The sequence below is a fragment of the Anabas testudineus genome, chromosome 7 (assembly GCF_900324465.2).
Source record: "Anabas testudineus chromosome 7, fAnaTes1.2, whole genome shotgun sequence".
Classification (NCBI taxonomy): domain Eukaryota; kingdom Metazoa; phylum Chordata; class Actinopteri; order Anabantiformes; family Anabantidae; genus Anabas; species Anabas testudineus.
In genome coordinates this window covers 19,866,100-19,884,834 of record NC_046616.1, presented here as the reverse complement: position 1 = coordinate 19,884,834, position 18,735 = coordinate 19,866,100, and the positions used below count along the sequence as shown (strand labels likewise).

Genomic DNA, 18,735 nt, shown 5'->3' with positions numbered 1-18,735 from the left:
ACCTGGAAAGACAGTTTATTAATATATATTTAAAAAGCTAGAACCATATGTTCTTCATCATTGACAGAGGCAACTAAGGCTTATTTTCAGCACTGTAGCCAGGCTGACAAGAAGTCATAGCTCTGTTGAGCCTAGTTTCCCCTAATCAGATCAATCTATCTTTACTGACAGGTTACTTACCACAGGCTTTTAATGTTGCTGTAGTCAAACGCATGTAACCACCTGCACAGGAATAAACTTTATGAAGATGTCCAGTCAGGATTTAAAGTACATGATAGTACAGAAACAGCACTGGCATGAAGCAGCTGAGTCACTAACGATCTTCTCTTAGCATCAGTCAATGGACTTCTCTCTATTCTCGTCTTGTTAGATCTTAGTGCTGCATTCAACACTATTATCACAACATTCTATTACACAGAGTAGAACATGTCAGTGGGGTTAAAGGAAGAGACCCAGACTGGTTTAAATCTTAGCTGTCAGATAGATTCCAGTTTGCACATGTTAATGATGAGTCTTCAATGCACATAAATGTTAGTTATCGAGTTCCACAGGGATCTGTTAACTCCCCCTTAGGCAATATTATTAGGAAACACTCCATAAATTTCCATTGCTATGCAGATAATACCCAGTTATACTTATCTATAAAACCAGAAGAAAAAGATCAATCAGTCTTTAAGCATAACTCCAAGCATGTTTAAAAGACATAAAAGCCTGGATGTCCTCTAATTTTCTACACCTAAATTCAGACAATCACTTAACAATCAAGCTCCATCATATCTTAAAGACCTAATAATACAATAATTTCCCAGCAGAACTCTCTATTCTCAGAGTGAAGTTTACTTGTGGTTCCTAGAGTTTACAAATGTAGAATGGAGGAAGGGCCTTTAGCGATCAAGCTCCTCTCCTGTGGGACCAGCTCCCAGTTCAGGAGACAGACATCCTCTCTACATTTAGGACTAGACCTAAAACTTTCCTTTTTGATAAAGCTTATAGTCAGAGCTGGTTCTGGTGACTCTGAACTACCTCCCTTGATTAGCTGAGCTCCTCTCCTAACCCTAACCAGTAGAAACAGATGGCTGCCCGTCCTGAGCCTGTGTTAAAAAATAGAGTTAAAAATGTATTCTATTAGAAACTATCATTTCGAAATTACGCTGTGAATTTTATTTATAATTTAATGACTTTGTTTAGTATTTGTGAATTTTATCTCATTGAGCAATCTTGATTCAAGATGTGTTTTTCATTTGTTTTTGTTTTTTGTGAGACCTGTATTGCTCCAATTGTCCATTCATTCCTTCTACAGGAGTGCATAAATTGTGGAAAGCAGTCCTCAGTGTCATCTGGTCTTATGCCCAACTATCTGCCGTTTCCTCTCCACTGACGCCTAGTGCTTGCTCAAATGGAATTGTTGTGTTTCCAGTATAATTCTGTATACAGTTATATTTTGTAAGGTCTTAAACCTTAAACACTTTAAAGTGCCTTGAGATGACTTCTGTTGTGATTTGGCGCTATACAAATTAAATTATAATATATATCATTATAAAAATCAATGGCTTGTGTCTGTTTTATACGATTTTATTACATATTAATAAGTAGCTTAAAAAATATATAAATATATATAAAATATAAATAATAATTTACTTTTTTTACTTTAATTTAGTCCTAGTATAGGTTACTGTTGGTTACAGTATCTAATAATGAAATTGATTCAATGATGAATCACTATAAAATGATTGAATAATTTACAATTTACAAAATTTACAATTATTCCTATAGGAATAAATTCTCTGGTGTGACTTTAGGGCTAGCTGAATTTTCATTGTGGCTGCTTCAGATGGAAATGTTGTGCTGTTTTGTAAAACTTGCTGAAGTTAAATAATGAATGCAGAAAATATCTCATTCCACCTCGTCCAGTTCTGTTTATTCAACAATTATAGGCTAACAGGCTGCAAGAATAAGAAGTCATGTGGTAGTTATGAAATCTTATCATCTTATCTAATGCACTTTTTAAATAGAGTCTGTTTTTTGGAATTCTACTTATTGATAATAGGAATAAGCTTCTGTTATGCTCCTGTACGTAACGTACTTCTTCTACGCGCCCCTGCTGTAATTACATGACTGTTATGTGCGTACGTGGGCACTATTTTCAGGGAGTAAACGTGACGGACGTGGTGTGAAGATTTGAGGTTGTGCTTCGGTCGTGAGAAAAAAGTAAGATGGCGTCTCGTCAAGAAAGAGAGGATGACCTGAAGAGAGTGATGATGTTGGTCGGAAAATGATTGATAACGACTTACATGATAAACTGTGGCACCATCGTTTACTGTAAACGAACCTTTGTCGTACATGTTTTCAACCTGTGTGTTTGGAAGAAGGGAGTATATGGAAATCTGAGACTGACAAACGGCCAACTTTGCTAGCAGCGCTAGCTAGCCAACTGGACTGAGCACAGCTGGCCAACGTTAGCTACAACAGTCATCAGAACAACAGAGGAACGAGAGCGGTCACCAGCCCTATCATACCCCGGGACATCGAGGTGTCTTCGGGTCAGTCACGGGAATGCATTGCAACGTTAGAATAGCAGGGTCAATAGATAACAGCATGTGGTATTTCTTCTTCCATATAAGTTACATGTATCTGACTAACGCTACCCAGCTGACTGCTAGTGTCCATTTGAGTGTGTAACGTTAGGGTTAGCTTGTCTGCGGTTGTATTGTTGACTTAGCCTTCTGAGACACCCAGTTAGCGTTATCTAACTAATGCTAACTAGTTACTCAAAATCGTGGGAGTCGATGGGACTGGGCTGAGGAAGACTCGAGGCCGCGATGCTAATGTTAGCTGTAAACGACGTTATCGCTTGATAGCTGAACAATAGACACAAATAGTAAAGCTTCAAAGCTGCTAGAAGAAGCAAAAATGAATGGCACATGGCTGAGCGAGTCTAAGTAACTGAATTGAGAACACCTTCTGTATTTTTGTTGGGACGGCTATTCCTAAAAGGTAAAGGTAGTTTTAACGCCACTTCCCCCAAGTTTAATAGCTAGCAGCTAAGTTGTCAGCTAACAGTTATTTGTATTGGTCAGTCGTTTTAGCAACATGTCAGACCACATCGACATTTCTGTGCAACTATCTGACACGTGCTGTCGAGTAGTTGTGTATTTGTTGTTGTTTGTCTCGTAAAAGCTTATAACAATCTAGCCCAGCCCACTCACAAGTAGTGATGCCTTCATGGCCTCCCATACCTTAGGGTTCATGGCCTCCACGCTATTGTTTGTCTGAAGGCCCATTAAGAATCAGATAGACTGGATGCATATCACTGACGCCCCACAATCAAATTATGTTGATTTTATTTCCTAAATATGACTTCTATAAGAAATGTTCCAGGACAAAACACACAGAATGACTCCCAGTGACTTGTTCATACAAATTACGAGGCAGTGTTTATTTCTCCACTGTATACTGAAATGGTGCCATTAACTATGTATTCAAATAATATGATGGCTTTTATGTACTAACACTAATAGGGCATCACTTCAAACTGTTGCTGGTTTTCCCTTTGGGCCTTGTTGATTCACCAAGCATCGTAGCCTATTTGTTTTGTTGTGTCTAATGTTGGGGGAGGGGACTACTTTGAGGACAAAACAAATCCCCATCCTGGGATACTGTGTCTCTTGTTATTGACTAATAAGTGTTGGGTGCAATGATAAATCATATAACATACTAATTATAGTAGATTTATAGGCAAATGCTGAAAGAGGACTAGTCTGAGCTGACGGTAGTGCAGTGTTGTTCTAAGTCAGGAAGTAACTAAAGTTAGAGTTAACAAAATCGGTAGCAATACTTGGTACTAGTTGTGTAATATGGTTTTAACTTCTCGTACATTGACCTATATTACCTATTGTTGAATTATCACAAGCATTTATTAGGTCTATAAAGGTATATAAATATTTTTGAAGATGGCTATATTCCCTACTGATCAGTATACTTGTATCAGTTCCTCAGTTTTTGGCTTTACAGTCAATTAATCATAATGAAAATGTGACTTTAAATTGTATATGGTGGCTTTTCAATTGTCTACAAATTAAAACAAAAAATCTGTGATGCCCTGTTGATGCTGTCTTGAATAAGTCTGCCAGAGTTCAGTAACTTATTTTTCCATTCTTAAACTTCCTGTTATCAGGGCAATGGAAGGGGAAGAGTTTGTACCTCCTCCGGAGTGTCCAGTATTTGAGCCATCATGGGAGGAGTTTCAGGATCCTCTGGGCTACATCGCCAAGATTCGTCCAATTGCAGAGAAGTCTGGAATCTGCAAAATCCGACCTCCACCAGTAAATATTTGCTTATGCTTGGATTATGTTGAATAAATGAATAATAGCATTTGTTTTCTGCATGAAATGTATGTAGGTTATTTTTGTGAAAGTAAATGGCCTTCATGTATTAACTTGGAAAATATTTCCCCAATCACAACCAGCTCTTTCAGGTCCAGTGACATGATGGCATACTTATGTTGTTCTGTCAGGGTATTATTCAGTTTGAGTGCTTTACAAAATGCAAAAGAGTTGGTTACTAAGTTTCTCAAGCCACACTGAATGTGAATAATTTTGTAATTCTTAAGTTTTTGTAATGTTGAACATCAACACAAGAGCAGTGTATTTATCATATATTGAAAGTAAAAATAATGATTCAGCAGGATTAAATATTTAGAATATTTACACAAACATTTCTAAACACACACTTTTTTTCTACACATACACTGCCATAATAAGATTTACACCAAATATTGCATTGTGTTGATAGTTGTATTATGTTTCACAAATTATCTTTTGCGCTCTCATATTCCACACACCTCTTAGACAGTGGTTAGAGAAGACTTTAAGGTAGAATATTTTACAATTATATATAAAGTTGTTAAATGCTAAATGCATTACACATAATGAATGTTTTTTATTATTTTATTTTATTTTTTTTTATTATTATTGATACATCAATATTCTTGATTCATAAGAATGCATGCCTTTGTCATTGCTCTAAACTCGAGGCTGGTAAGACAGGTTATCGTTCCTCCTTGAAGCTGAGCCAAGTTCCTGAGCCTGAAAGTGTGCATTAGACCTGGGTTTCAAACTGAGTTTACAGTCTCGTTATTCACTTAATTTGCTGTTTTAGTTAGCTCCCTGAATAATTGGTTGGCATCTAAGAAAAATTACACAAATAGTTTTTTTTAGCATGTAGGCTCACAAGTTTAAAAGTATGTCTTTGTTCTCACACAGGACTGGCAACCACCATTTTCAGTGGAGCTGGATCACTTCCACTTCACACCCCGCATCCAAAGGCTTAATGAGTTGGAGGTATGTTGTTGTTGTTTTTTTGTTTGTTTGTTTTAACATTGTACATTGTTGACAGATGACCGATGTTGTTAATAGAACTTTACATAGTAATCAAGGTGGTTCCTTATGCATCTTATTGTAGGCGGAGACCAGAGTGAAGCTTAATTATTTGGACCGTATCGCCAGGTTTTGGGAGATTCAGGCATCCTCCCTGAAAATCCCACATATCGAAAGGCGCATCCTTGATCTTTTCAGCCTGTCAAAGGTTGGTATGACCTGAATTGTTTTTAAAGTACATGTTTAAAGTAAATGGTTTTGATCCAAATCTGTTGTTTGCTAAAATTCTGAAAAAATGTTTTTATTCTAGGTTGTGACAGATGAAGGAGGTTTTGAGATGGTTTGCAAGGAACGGCGTTGGGCTCGTGTGGCCCAGAGGCTTGGCTATCCTCCAGGCAAGAACATTGGTTCTCTGCTGCGCTCGCACTATGAGAGGATCGTCTACCCTTTTGAAATGTTCCAGTCTGGTGCCAGCCTGCCGGTATCACTACACATTCTTGTTTCTCCTTTTTAAGTTACTAGGGGTGATAAGTAAATAGAGTGTATTCAAAATGAGACAGTTAGTAAAAAGTAGTGTAGTCACTTATTGATACATTGCATGCTTTCTTTTGGTTAGAATGAATCTTACTTCAATAGATCATCTGTAGCATTTTTGGGATGATTCATGTTGCTTTCTTTTTGTCATTAATAGCATTACAAGCCAAAGCACTATGACGGTGAGGATGTGGATAAAGAGTACAAGCCGCACTCCATCCCTCTGCGACAGTCTGTGCAGCCATCCAAAATGAGCACTTACGGACGCAGAGCAAACCGCTGCCAGCCTGATGTGAGTGTGTTTGTTTTCTGAAAAAACTTTTTTTTTTTTTTGGGTGGGGGTCACCATTTCAAATGCAAAATCACAAAACTGTAAAACGATAAAGCCAAAAAAAAACAACAACCAAACATCTTGCTTATGTAGCTGCTTTTCATGACTACCAAAATAGCAAGGGTTTTGGTGAGACTGATATTGATGAACAGCAGCACTGTATTAAATTGTAATAAATTGAATTTCAGCCTATAAGGTATTAACCCCCAGTTGTACAGACTGTGCTTACCTGTAAGTATTGATGTTTCCCATGTGACCTAAACCACCATCAAGCTCATTCCCTGGTATTATCTATATTTGTTGTCATAATAACGTAGTCTTGTACAGTTTCATTTTAACATGCATTGAAGTTCCACTAACTCATGTGAAAACTGTGTTTTATGTTGGAAAATGTAATATTTACCTTTAGATGTTTTTCCGGGACTTCGAAATCAGTGTACAGTAGCTAGACAACTGTTATTTTGTGGCCTGGGCTGAGGTTTAAAAATAGAAAGCTAGCATTTGCTAACATTTAAAGTTTCAGTACTAGTAGTTCACCACTGATCAGAAAAATGAAGTAACAGTACTTTCATTATTTCAGGCTAACAAGTAGTCAAACTGACAATCTACATGTGTTTGTAGATTGTCAGGTGTTTGTTGGATGACAGTCTTTTAGTCTGTATCATGCCACCATGTTATTAACTGTTTTCTGTGCTTATCCATGTGCCCTTTTGCATGAGCTACAGTGTATTATATGTGAAAATGTGACACTCAGAGGGCATCCCAGCTTGCTTACTGTTCATCCCATCATGCTGCTGTGCTTAATTCTGCTGTTTTTGCTCTCTGCTCCATGGCTTTTATTCTCTGCTTTGTTTCTTCCACTTCTTCCGTTTCCCCAAGTAGGCACATGCCTGTTAATTTCATAAGCCACATATTTTTTCAAACTTTTTGTACCTTTATTTAACCTAAATACTGCACAATGTGTTGACTGGCCCACATCCTGTTATCTCATGCTTGTTACATGCAAGCAAATGAACCTTTATTTTCTTATTAACTCTCTTCCCAGATGTTTCTGAAGACCTACTCATCATACTTTGTTGCTCACGTTTAGATTTTAGTGTTTTTATGTATATTATATGCTGGAATACATATTTGTTTAGTGTATTTAAATATATGCTGGTTCGGCAGTAACAAATTAAGTGTGATGCAGATTTTTAAACAAGCATGTCTCAAGACATCAACACATGTCAAATGACACAATAATTATGAGTAATGGCTATTTATATGATATCCAGCACATTTGGTTTTATATTTTTTAGTTATCATTACTTTAATTACTATAATTTAACATAGCATCCTGAATTTCTTTATTAATGGTTGAGCACATTTTGATCCTTTGATTAATTTATTAAACTATACAAAAGATAATTTTTCTCTGATGTTGCCACTTGAAGGACATAAGCTTTCGTAACATATTGGTTACTAGGTAACATGCATGTAACAAACCTGTCAGCAAGCACCAAATTCCCACAAGCAAAACTTTCCAGCCACATCTGTTTGCTGCCAAATCTGCCACATTTTTAAATTGGTCATGTTGGTGCTTCTCCTGCATCACTTGTCAGTGGTTGGTGTTAATTCTTTAGCTTAAATCAGAATGCATCACTAAAGGCCTGGAAACACACAGGTCTGTCAGAAATGTTACAGTCTTCCACAAAGACTACTAGCTATCCAAAAAATATATTTTTTGACTTTTATAACATTACATGAGATTAATATGAGAAGTATAAATGTAATATTGGACCTAATATGTCCTACATTGAATGTGACTCTTGTCTCATAATGTGTCCCATTGAAAAGACTTTCCTGCAACTACTGGCTATGTTCTCTCTAGGCTCTCTCCCTTCCTTTCTCATCTCCTTTCCTCTTGTCTTAGTTTATTGTTGCTGTTATTGTCTCCCCTTGCAGGGTCCAGAGGATCTGGCCCCCCATCCTCTCACCACTGGCTCTGAACTCATCTCTGCGGTACTGCCTCTTGAGCATATGAGCTCACCTTCTGCCCCTGCTCTCTTCCTGCCTCTTTCCCTAGATCACCTCACCCATTCTAGATTCAAGTCTAGATTTTTTTTTAGCTAACCACTAAAACATGTAAATTAACAAGCAGCCATAATCCTGATTTGTAGAAGGTGGCAACCCATATTAGGGTCACATAACTGCTGCTCGGTGTGCTACAATAATGCCTGATGTGTGTCCACTCTGATATCTTGACCTGACAGTGAACATAGAGGAGATTTCCTTGGCCCCTTTTCTTTTTGTTTTTATTTAACCTATGTTAAGTCTTGAACTTATAAACGTGTAAACAATTTAGATGCCAGTGTTGACAGCTAATGTTTCAGAAGTCATAAATTGAGCAGGTTGTTTTGAAGGAACTTTGAATTTACTCCATTGCTAAACATGTTTCTAGTGTCCTTGTTTTGGCCCTCTCTAAGTCTAAGTCTTTCACTCATCCTCTTTCTCAGTGGTTGTACTTGGCTTTTAATGCTTTGTTGCCAGGTTGTCTGTGTGCCTTTGCACGTTTGCCGTTTTGCCTTGCTGTCTATTTAATAAAGCAGCTAAGTGTGGGGCTGCATGCTTATTTTTGTGTGCACTCACACAAGACTCTATTAGGTTTAACATGATTTTACTTGCAGAACACCATAGTTTGTTGACAGAGAGTAAAATATAGGGAGTGACTGCAGTATTACTTTTTTGAACACGTAATTGTTGTTGGACTTGGGATTCTCTAGATTTTCCCTTTTGTGAGTAAACCATAGTTTGTGTGTGACTATTGATCTCTACGGGTTTGTTTCTATGGCAAGCCAGATTTATGTCTGAGAAGGAGGGTCCATCTGAATACAAGTGTTAAAGCTTTTCTTGGGGAAAAAAGTCTTGATTGACATATTTTCATTGTTTATGTGTTCTGTTTTTGTCCAAGAAATGTAATTATTAACGGCACAACATGCAAGCAAGAATTTTCTTACCATGGAAAACAGGCTGTGTTTTGACTGTACATAGATTACTGGTTTCTAGGTGCAAACCTGAGTAGTAAAGAGGGTATATGCTGACAGCTGAACCTCTCCCAGGACAGGCACAACTCTCAGTATAAAAGTGTCTTAGATATATTTCTAGGAATTAAGTTCTGAGAAAAGTTCTAAGATGCAACCTGGTCTAAATTTTTTATTAAACCACAAATTAGCTTTACAGAGTGATTCAAAGTGATGTTAGGACTTACTGTATTTCCATCTAATGTTTGTCAAATCTTAGAAGATAATATTGAAACCAACCAAATTCATCAACATAAAAAGTAACAAATGACAATAAGACATTGCAAGGGTATGCATATCAGTGGCCAATTAGTAAGGAAAAAATTGTAGTTCTGATAATAGAATTGATAAAATAAAATGATAATTACAGCTCATAATCAGAACATGCTTCAAACTAGGGACAGCACTCAAGAACCAGTTCTGAGTAATATTTTCCCCTCACCTTTTTTGTTTGCTCTCTCTGTGGGTCACAAGTTTGCAGTAAGTTCCTCACATGCGCGCACCCACATAGCAGATAGTGCAGCATGAAGAGACTTTATTTTTTATACAAGTCAAAAACTTACAATGCTGATTTACCATATGAGCAACAGAATCATCCAGTAAAGGAGACACGATGAGCATTTTATCAAACACATGATGAATAAGCAGAACATAAACTTAGAAATTAGACTTAAAACCAAAAATTGCAATAAAGCTTGGTGGAGAGACAGAGATAAACTCAGACAAAACTACTACTGCTACATTTTTTCTCTGTGGTCATAATGACTCAGATTCAATGGTAAACGCATCCAACTAGAAACAACTCATACAGTGGTCAATCAACTTGTGAAATATTTATCTATATTATGTTTATTTATCTATATAAAGGCCTGGAAACACACAGGTTTTCAGGCTTTCCAGGGTTTATGTTTTTACCTGCAAGATTCACAAAATACTTTATGAAAATAGCCTAAATTAACACTAACTCTAAACATCACACTAAGAACACTAACAATCATTTGCTAGAAGCTGAAATCAGTTGTAAATTACACCCAACTTTTACTGTATGGTTGCAGTTGTTAGTGATTGTGTGTTATGGTGGTGGGTCTTAACCTTTAAGCTTTCAGTGTGATGTAGGCTAACTTTTCCTGACTTTCTAACCTAGCACAATCCCCTCTTGTGATGCACTGCTATGCTCTCATGTTTTGACTGTTCTGCATTTGGCCCAGAACCTTGCTTTGCTCTGTGTGCATTGGAGAGTGTCTGTAGTCTTTCCTTTCATGATGACGGTGTACTTTCATCCACAGCCTGAACCCACCGAGGAGGACATAGAGAAGAACCCAGAACTGAAGAAGCTACAGATCTATGGTGCTGGACCAAAAATGATGGGACTTGGACTGGTGGCAAGGGATAAAGGCATTAGAAAGAAAGGTAAGTGTGATAACCTCACAGCTACCTTGTGTGACACACAGTTAAATGTCTTTAAAATCTGACAGAAAATAATGCAAGTCTTTCCTTACTGGCTCTTCCAAAATAATAGTAGTTGAGTTTTGTTCTGTGAAGAGATTTTATTTGTGATTTAGAGAAAAACTCTACCAACTCAAAGCTGTGCACTGTAAATATTTTACTGTCTGTGATAACTGAATTCTGAATTCTCCTTCGCTTTGTTTAGATGAGCTGCCTCAGACTGTTACCATCAAAGACAATGTGTCTACTGCTCCTGGTGATAACTCAGTCAAAGCCGAGCCACTGGAGTCTCAAGAGAAGCAGTGTGAAGGGAGCACATCTAGTCCCCAGCTGCCTCCCACAAGCATCATAGTTAAGACAGAAGTGAAGAAGGAAGAACCAGAGGAGGAGGATGGGAAAGAAATTGATGAGGAGGAAGATGATAGACCTTGCACCAAAATGACCATGAGGCTTAGACGCAACATCAGCAACCCACAGTGTGTAAGTAGACTAAAAGATGCACCTGGTAAATAGTTAGAGTTGAATACCACAGAAATTTGAACAAAATTAAAAACATTGTCTATGACGGCTAGGAACTTACCCCTCAGTAGAAGCTTTGACTTTGATCTGTGTGCTCCTTAAGGACGCTGTGGTTGAGGGAAAGGCAGCATTGCTTATCTGGCTTAAAGTCCTGGTACCAATGTTACTACCACTCATTTTTTTAAAGGAGGATTCTTTTGTGTGTCGAATGTGTGGTCGGGGAGATGATGATGAGAAACTCATGCTGTGTGATGGCTGCGATGATAACTACCACACATTCTGTCTACTACCGCCACTCGCTGATCCTCCAAAAGGCAATTGGCGATGCCCTAAGTGTGTGGCAGAGGTAAGTAAGAGACTTTAAACATACTTGTTACTTGGGACTCATGGCTTGCTTGTTAGGTTTCCCTTAACACTTCCCTTTTTTCCTCCGCTCTTGGTTTTAGGAGTGCAAGAAGCCAACAGAAGCATTTGGATTTGAACAAGCTACACGAGAGTACACTTTGCAGAGTTTTGGGGAGATGGCTGATTCCTTTAAAGCTGATTACTTTAACATGCCTGTCCATGTAAGTGCACTCACACGAAACGTCATCTAATCATCATGAAGCATGGCTCTGCCTGGACTGATAATGAAGTGAGACTAATTAGCCTGTGTGTTGTTGTCGGTGGTAGATGGTTCCCACTGAGCTTGTGGAGAGGGAGTTCTGGAGGTTAGTCAGTAGTATCGAGGAAGATGTGACTGTCGAGTACGGAGCAGACATACACTCCAAAGAGTTTGGCAGTGGCTTCCCTATGAACAATGGCAAGAGGAAGCTAACAAAGGAAGAAGAGGTATGTATGTAGTGTTTTTGTTGTTGTGTGTGTTTGTTCTGTTTTGACCTCACTTGTAATCACAGAAAAGGTTAAAGTCCACCACACATGAATTTTGACTACAGTTAGACATTTTGAATAACCATTTTAAAATTAATGTACTCTACCATCTAATCCACACTCAAGTCAATGATGATTTGGAAAATTGGTGACAAAACCGTAACTGCAAAATATTACAGTGTCAAAGGTAGTTAAGAAAACAGCCTGTGTTGTCTGTTATTTTCTGAATGTAAATTCTGAATAATATACTTACTAACAATATAGTTAGTTGTTATTATAGGGAAATAAGTTGATGAGGCGTTATAGTGGGAACTGTGGGTTGTGTCACTCAGTTGTAGAGTGGAGATAAGGGGAAATATAGAATCCAAACTGATGAAACATACTCAAAAGTGAAATTGTACTAATTTACTTTTATTTTTGTGCACTCTTTTCTATCAGGAATATGCCCGCTGTGGCTGGAACTTGAATGTGATGCCTGTACTGGAGCAGTCACTTCTGTGCCATATCAATGGAGACATCTCTGGGATGAAGGTGCCATGGCTTTATGTAGGCATGGTGTTCTCTACGTTCTGCTGGCACATTGAGGATCACTGGAGCTACTCCATAAACTATCTGCACTGGTACTGGAATGCTAGTTGTGTGTTTGTGTTCTTTGTAGGCTAAATCTACAGACTGTGATGATGTTTTGTGAATGACTGAATGTGAAAAAGTTGGATCTCCCCTCTGCGGTCTTTACTTTCCATTTATCTATGATCTCCAGGGGGGAACCCAAGACTTGGTACGGGGTTCCATCTGTGGCAGCTGAGCGACTTGAGGAGGTGATGAAAAAGCTGACGCCAGAGCTGTTTGAGTTTCAGCCTGACCTCCTGCACCAGCTGGTCACCATCATGAACCCCAATATCCTCATGGCTCATGGTGTACCGGTGAGTTTCACATCAATGTACGTGCACACAGCAGAATTATAGTTTTTGCTAAAAACGTTTCTAACCTCTCGATTTCTGATTGACAGGTGGTACGAACCAACCAATGTGCTGGTGAGTTTGTCATCACCTTCCCCAGAGCTTACCACAGCGGCTTCAATCAGGGTTATAACTTTGCTGAAGCTGTCAACTTCTGCACTGCAGACTGGGTATGTCTGTTTGCACAGTTTCAAATTGTCATGTCTCCCTGTTTGCAAGACAGAGTAATCTAGATCATTCTTCGCTCTCTCTTAGCTGCCTGCTGGCCGTTCTTGCATAGAACACTACCGTCGTCTAAGGAGGTATTGTGTATTCTCTCATGAGGAGCTCACCTGTAAAATGGCTGCTAGCCCAGAGAAACTAGATCTTAACTTGGCTGCCGCTACACACCGGGAAATGTTCATTATTGTCCAGGAGGAGAGGAAGCTCCGAAAGAGTCTGATGGAAAGGGTGAGAAAGATAAACTGATTTTAAACATTGTTCTCCTCTGTTCTACCCATCCATTAATTGTTTCTTCTGATTGAGGTAATAGTTCAGTATTTTAGCACGTTAGGTTGTCTTATATTGCATTGTATTGTTGTTGTTTTTGTTTTGTTTTTGTTTGTTTTTTGAGAATATGGATTGAAATGGAAATTGGTGTGTCATACCTGCAGGGTATTACTGAAGCAGAGCGTGAAGCATTTGAGCTGTTACCTGACGACGAGAGACAGTGCGATAAATGTAAGACCACATGCTTCCTTTCTGCTCTGGCATGCTCAAACTGTCCCGAGCGTCTAGTGTGTCTCTACCACACTCAGGATCTGTGCAACTGCCCCACTGAAAAACTCTACCTCAGGTATTAATCTTTTGTGTAATTTAATACAATACATCATATACCGCAGTGGTATTTTATTTTCAGATACATCTGTCAGTCATGTCCTGTTGTTATGCTTCACTCCATAGGTACAGATACACCCTGGATGAGCTGTTAGCCATGTTACATCGCTTAAAGGTTCGGTCTGAGTCCTTTGATTCCTGGGCCAACAGAGTAAAAGAGGCACTGGAGCAAGAAGAGGGAAACAAGATAGGTGGGGAACCAAATAATGCAAATCCATTTAACATTGTTTCAACACAAAGTTAATCTTTTGATGGAACAGGTTAAGATTAACACTGTACGTTTTTTAACTGCAGGAATTAATGACCTGGAGATGCTGAAGATGGAAGCCGCAGAAAAAAAGTTTCCTGACAATGAGCTTCTTCGGAAACTTAACACTGTTCTTAAAGACATAGAGCGCAGCCAACAGACAAGTACTGAACTTCTCAGTAACCCGAAGACTGGGTATGATGCAAAACAAATGATACAAACATTTACGCTGTCTGTCAGCTACACACACTCATGTGGTGCTGTTTTGTTTCTTTAGTGAAAGTAAGATGACTTTAGCTGAGCTTAAATCCTTGGTAGAGATGATGCAAAACCTGCCATGTGTGTTGAACCAGTTGGAGGATGTGCAGGTGAGAAGTTACGTTCACTAACCTAACGTCAATTGTGTCATATGGAATCCTCCCGAAATAGATAAAATGTGAAAAAATATATAGTGATTGCAGTTTGAATTATGTATATTTATTTAGTGCACTTAAGCTTTACCTCTGTACCCTCCGATGATCAAGGCGGTGTTGCAGACAGTGGAGGATTTTCAGAGCCGTGCTCAAGTACTGGTCAGTGACAAGGACTGGAGGAGGGGCTCTCCACCACCGGAGCAGTTGCAGACGTTGTTGGAGCAGGGCGCTGAGCTGCCTGTTGTGGTGCCAGAGTGCACTTTACTACAGGGCCTAAAGGAGCAGGGCCACTGGCTGGCAGAGGTGAGGCGCACCTTGGCCACAGAAGACGGGGAGAGGCAAGAGGTGACACTAGATGTATTGAGGAACCTAATGGAAGCAGGCTGCAATGTGCCTCAGAGCGTATCTGTCGAGACGGCGATGGCAGAGCTTCAGGAGCTGCTTACAATTGCAGAACGGTGGGAGGAGAAAGCACAGATCTGCTTGGAACAGAGGTAAGATGCAGCGGTTACACCACAAATGCTTCTCTCTTCTTTTTCTGCTGTGGGGGACCTCAATCACAACCAGTCTATCTTGTCCGAAAGACATCAGTGCTTTTTTTTGGTCTTCTAGGCAAAAGCATCCTCTCTCAACCTTAGAGGCAATAGTGAATGAGGCCCAGCTTATCCCGGTCAAGCTTCCAAACATCCTGGCTCTGCAGGGCTGCCTCACAAGAGCACGGGCCTGGGTAACAGACTTGGAGGAAATTCAGGTAAAAAAAAAAAACAAACATTGTGAACATGGTGACCGATCCCATTTTATGCATTTAGTAATCTGATTAAACATTTAATATTGTCATATTATTATTCCTTCCTGGTTGTAGAATGGGGAGCATTACCCATGTCTAGATGACCTAGAGGGCCTAGTGGCTATTGGAAGGGACTTGCCAGTCTTCATGGAGGAGCTTAGGCAGCTGGAACTGCAAGTGGCCAGTGCTCATTCCTGGAGGGACAAGGCCACCAAGACCTTCCTGAAGAAGAGCAGTCAGCACAGTCTGCTAGAGGTGAGACACTCAAAGGAAATGGTGAAGTAAGATGGATGAATAAGATCTGTCAAACAGCTTTTTTTGAATGTGTTAAAAGCTGTTTGTGAGCATAAACTTACTCCAGTGTTGCCCTGTAGGTGTTATGTCCATGTGCAAAGAGGAGAGAAAGGCGAGATGAGATGGAGCTGTTGGATGAGCCATCAGATGATTCTGATACCAACACTCTGGGCCTCTCTGCTCAGGACCTCAGGGACCCTGCAGCTATTGTGAGTATACTCAACTTGTTGTTTGTTTTTAATGTTTTAAGCCTGAGTGACATTTGTTTACATAAACCTGATATGTGTGTGCCTTGTCTTAAGGTGATGGCATTCAAAGAAGGAGAGCACCAGGAGAAAGAAGCACTACTGAGGTTACAGAAGCTGAACATGTGCAAATCGGAACTTAACACTGAAAGTTACAAGGGGGATAAGGAAAATGGGAGGTGGGATGAGACTATGGGGACGGACACATCCAGCCACTCGGAGAACTCTGTAAAAGAGAACGGGAACAGTAAGCACACCTGTATCACTCCTCCTCAGTCAGTGTGTGTATGTGGCAGACCACCTTGTGCCCCTCAGCTCCGCTGCCATCTGTGCAAGGACTGGTTCCATGGTGGTTGCGTTCCTTTTCCCTCTCTTCTCCCCTCCTCTGGACCACAAATTAAACCCCTCTGCTGGTGGGACTGGGACTCGCGCTTTTTATGTCCGCAATGCCAGCGGTCACGGCGCCCACGCCTGGAGACTATCCTGGCGTTACTTGTAGCCCTACAGAGGCTGCCTGTGCGTCTGCCTGAAGGAGAGGCGCTGCAGTGCCTCACAGAGAGGGCCATCACCTGGCAGGGCCGAGCCAAAAAGGCACTCGAGACACCAGAGCTAACTCAGGCACTTGAGAAGCTGCAAGAACTCAAAGAGACTCTACATCATGAAACAGAGAAGGGGGAAAACAAGGAAAAGGAGACAGATGGGAACCCTGTGATTGTTTTGTCAGACTCTGAGGGAGGAGAAGGAGAAGATGGGGTCATTGATCTGACAGAGGAAAAGTCACTGAAAAAGAGCACCAAGGAAAGCAATGGCACTCAGGTTAACACTCGATTATTTTGTTTTATGTCTTTTTTTCAATATTAGACATAGTTTAGTAACTATAATGGCTTAACTCAGTTTGACTCAGTTTTGTACAACTCTTTGCTCTCTGTTTTCCCACAGGCTGGGTGTGAAAATGGAGTCAACAAGAAGTCCAATGTTACAGGTAAGACAGGGAATGAATATTTCCCAAATAATAGTAGATATAGTCATACAATTTGTCCTACACACACACCAGTCCTCACTATGTTTTGTCTCTGTGCAATTTGCAGATGTGGGGTCTCTGCTGCCCCTCCTGCCTTTACTAAAAGGCCAGGTAGTGGAGCTTTCTCCAGCCACTCGGGCCCAGCTGGAGGAGCTGCAGCTGGAAGGAGATCTGCTGGAGGTGTCTTTGGACCAGACACACACCATCCACAGACTCCTTCAAGCCTCATCAGTGCCACCAAGAGAAACACTGCACACACTGATTCAGGTTGGGGACAGAAAACTCTCTTGGATTATTTCATTTTGGATCTGCAGTTCAAGGGATAGCATTTGTCAGGACAGACGTATATTATGACATTAGAAAAACAGAGTTAAAACCAAAGCCACATAACAGTATTGGGTTTTGTAGCTTTTTATAGTATGTTCAAAAATGTGATATCATTGTTAACTTTTAGCAAATAATGTTATAGTGCCATGCATCTGTCATGTTGGTATATAGGTGATAGCAAGTGTTGTACAAAGTCCTGAATGTAATATTTGGACACTTGGAAATCTCTTCTGAATAATAACATAGTTTAATTCTCTCTCTCTCTCTTTCTCTTTCTCTTTCTTAGATCGAGCTTGAAGAGCAGAGACGAACCAGCCGTGGACGAACTAAGGATTCCAAAAGGAAGAGAAAAGGCCACAGAGCCAGCAATGGGGAAGGGGCAGGAGAACGGTCACTTGGTGCCTCAGAGTCAAAGAAAAATTGTCCCCTCGACCGCAACCCCTCCCCCCACCTACCTGTCCATATCCATCCAGAGGTAATCACTCCTTTATGTTGTTTATACATAGTTTTTTTCATTGTCTGCAAATAGTTTTAATCATACTCGGATCAGTTCAGAACTATTAATTTTTGCTCTTTCCTTATGACAGATTTTGTGATACAGTCGACATCGAAGCTCTGTTTAAATGGATTTGACGGAGGAATTTGAGAGACAGAGCGTTCTGTGCCAGAAGACAGTGTCATGTTATGGAAAGATGCAGGACATCCCCCTGTAACTTACGTCCTTTCTCATCCCTCATTCACATATTCAGACACTAACAGAGCAGTGACTCTTCTTCTACACTCCATAACTGAGAAGTATCATACCCATCATGCCCCCACCTCACCCTACCCCCACTAAAAAAAAAAAAAAAAAAAAAAAAAAATCACTGCCTTACCAAAACTTTATTCACCTCCCCTGGAGTCATTCTGTGAACATATTAAGACGTGTTGGACCAATGTGGGACTTGCTGTTATAGGGGTGTCTTTGGTCTAGAGTTGTCTCTGAGGTCAATCAGTATGCTATATAATCCCAACTGTATTAAATGCCTGTTTCAGCACTGGCAGTTGCAGTTTCACTTCTCTTGAACCCGCTAGTTGAAGTTGGATAAGCTAAACTATGGGTAACGTTATAGACAGTTCAGTTTGGGCATGACTCCTGAGGCAGACAGTTTCGACGGCTGATCTTAGATAACAGCACCGTGGTTAAACCTGTATTTTTTTAGTTGTACTGAATCTTGTGTTTTATGCCGTTTTGAGGAGACATGCATTTTGAATAAACAATGTAATTTTTGGGAAGTGTTAAAACAGGCATTAATGTTTTTGGTGCTACTTTCCCAAAATAGATATCTGTACCTCTTGGCTTTGTCTTTCTCCTTCCTTCTCTCCATTTAATGCTCCTTTTTTTTTTTTTTTTTTTTTTTTTTCCTCCTTTTTTTAAGCTTTGATCCTCTTG

General features: G+C 39.8%; 1 protein-coding gene across 2 annotated transcripts; it reads left to right on the top strand.

Annotated features, from left to right (window-relative positions):
- Positions 1 to 2,194: 2,194 nt before the first annotated feature.
- On the top strand, positions 2,195 to 18,613 carry kdm5c (lysine (K)-specific demethylase 5C). 2 transcript variants are annotated; one of them, XM_026367146.1, is made up of 29 exons: positions 2,195 to 2,540; positions 4,175 to 4,322; positions 5,262 to 5,339; positions 5,461 to 5,583; positions 5,686 to 5,856; positions 6,067 to 6,201; positions 8,185 to 8,241; positions 10,586 to 10,709; positions 10,951 to 11,225; positions 11,452 to 11,610; positions 11,711 to 11,830; positions 11,937 to 12,095; positions 12,573 to 12,754; positions 12,895 to 13,057; positions 13,144 to 13,263; positions 13,349 to 13,543; positions 13,747 to 13,928; positions 14,036 to 14,160; positions 14,264 to 14,411; positions 14,494 to 14,584; positions 14,741 to 15,123; positions 15,242 to 15,380; positions 15,492 to 15,671; positions 15,791 to 15,919; positions 16,013 to 16,771; positions 16,895 to 16,937; positions 17,044 to 17,243; positions 17,590 to 17,778; positions 17,891 to 18,613. In XM_026367146.1, the coding sequence occupies exons 2-29, from the start codon at positions 4,179 to 4,181 to the stop codon at positions 17,897 to 17,899; spliced, it is 4,782 nt and encodes a 1,593-aa protein (XP_026222931.1). In that variant the 5' UTR covers positions 2,195 to 2,540; positions 4,175 to 4,178; the 3' UTR covers positions 17,900 to 18,613. The 2 variants fall into 2 exon arrangements, with proteins under 2 accessions (XP_026222931.1, XP_026222932.1); XM_026367147.1 differs by lacking the exon at positions 8,185 to 8,241 and having other exon boundaries at positions 2,196 to 2,540.
- Positions 18,614 to 18,735: the final 122 nt, after the last annotated feature.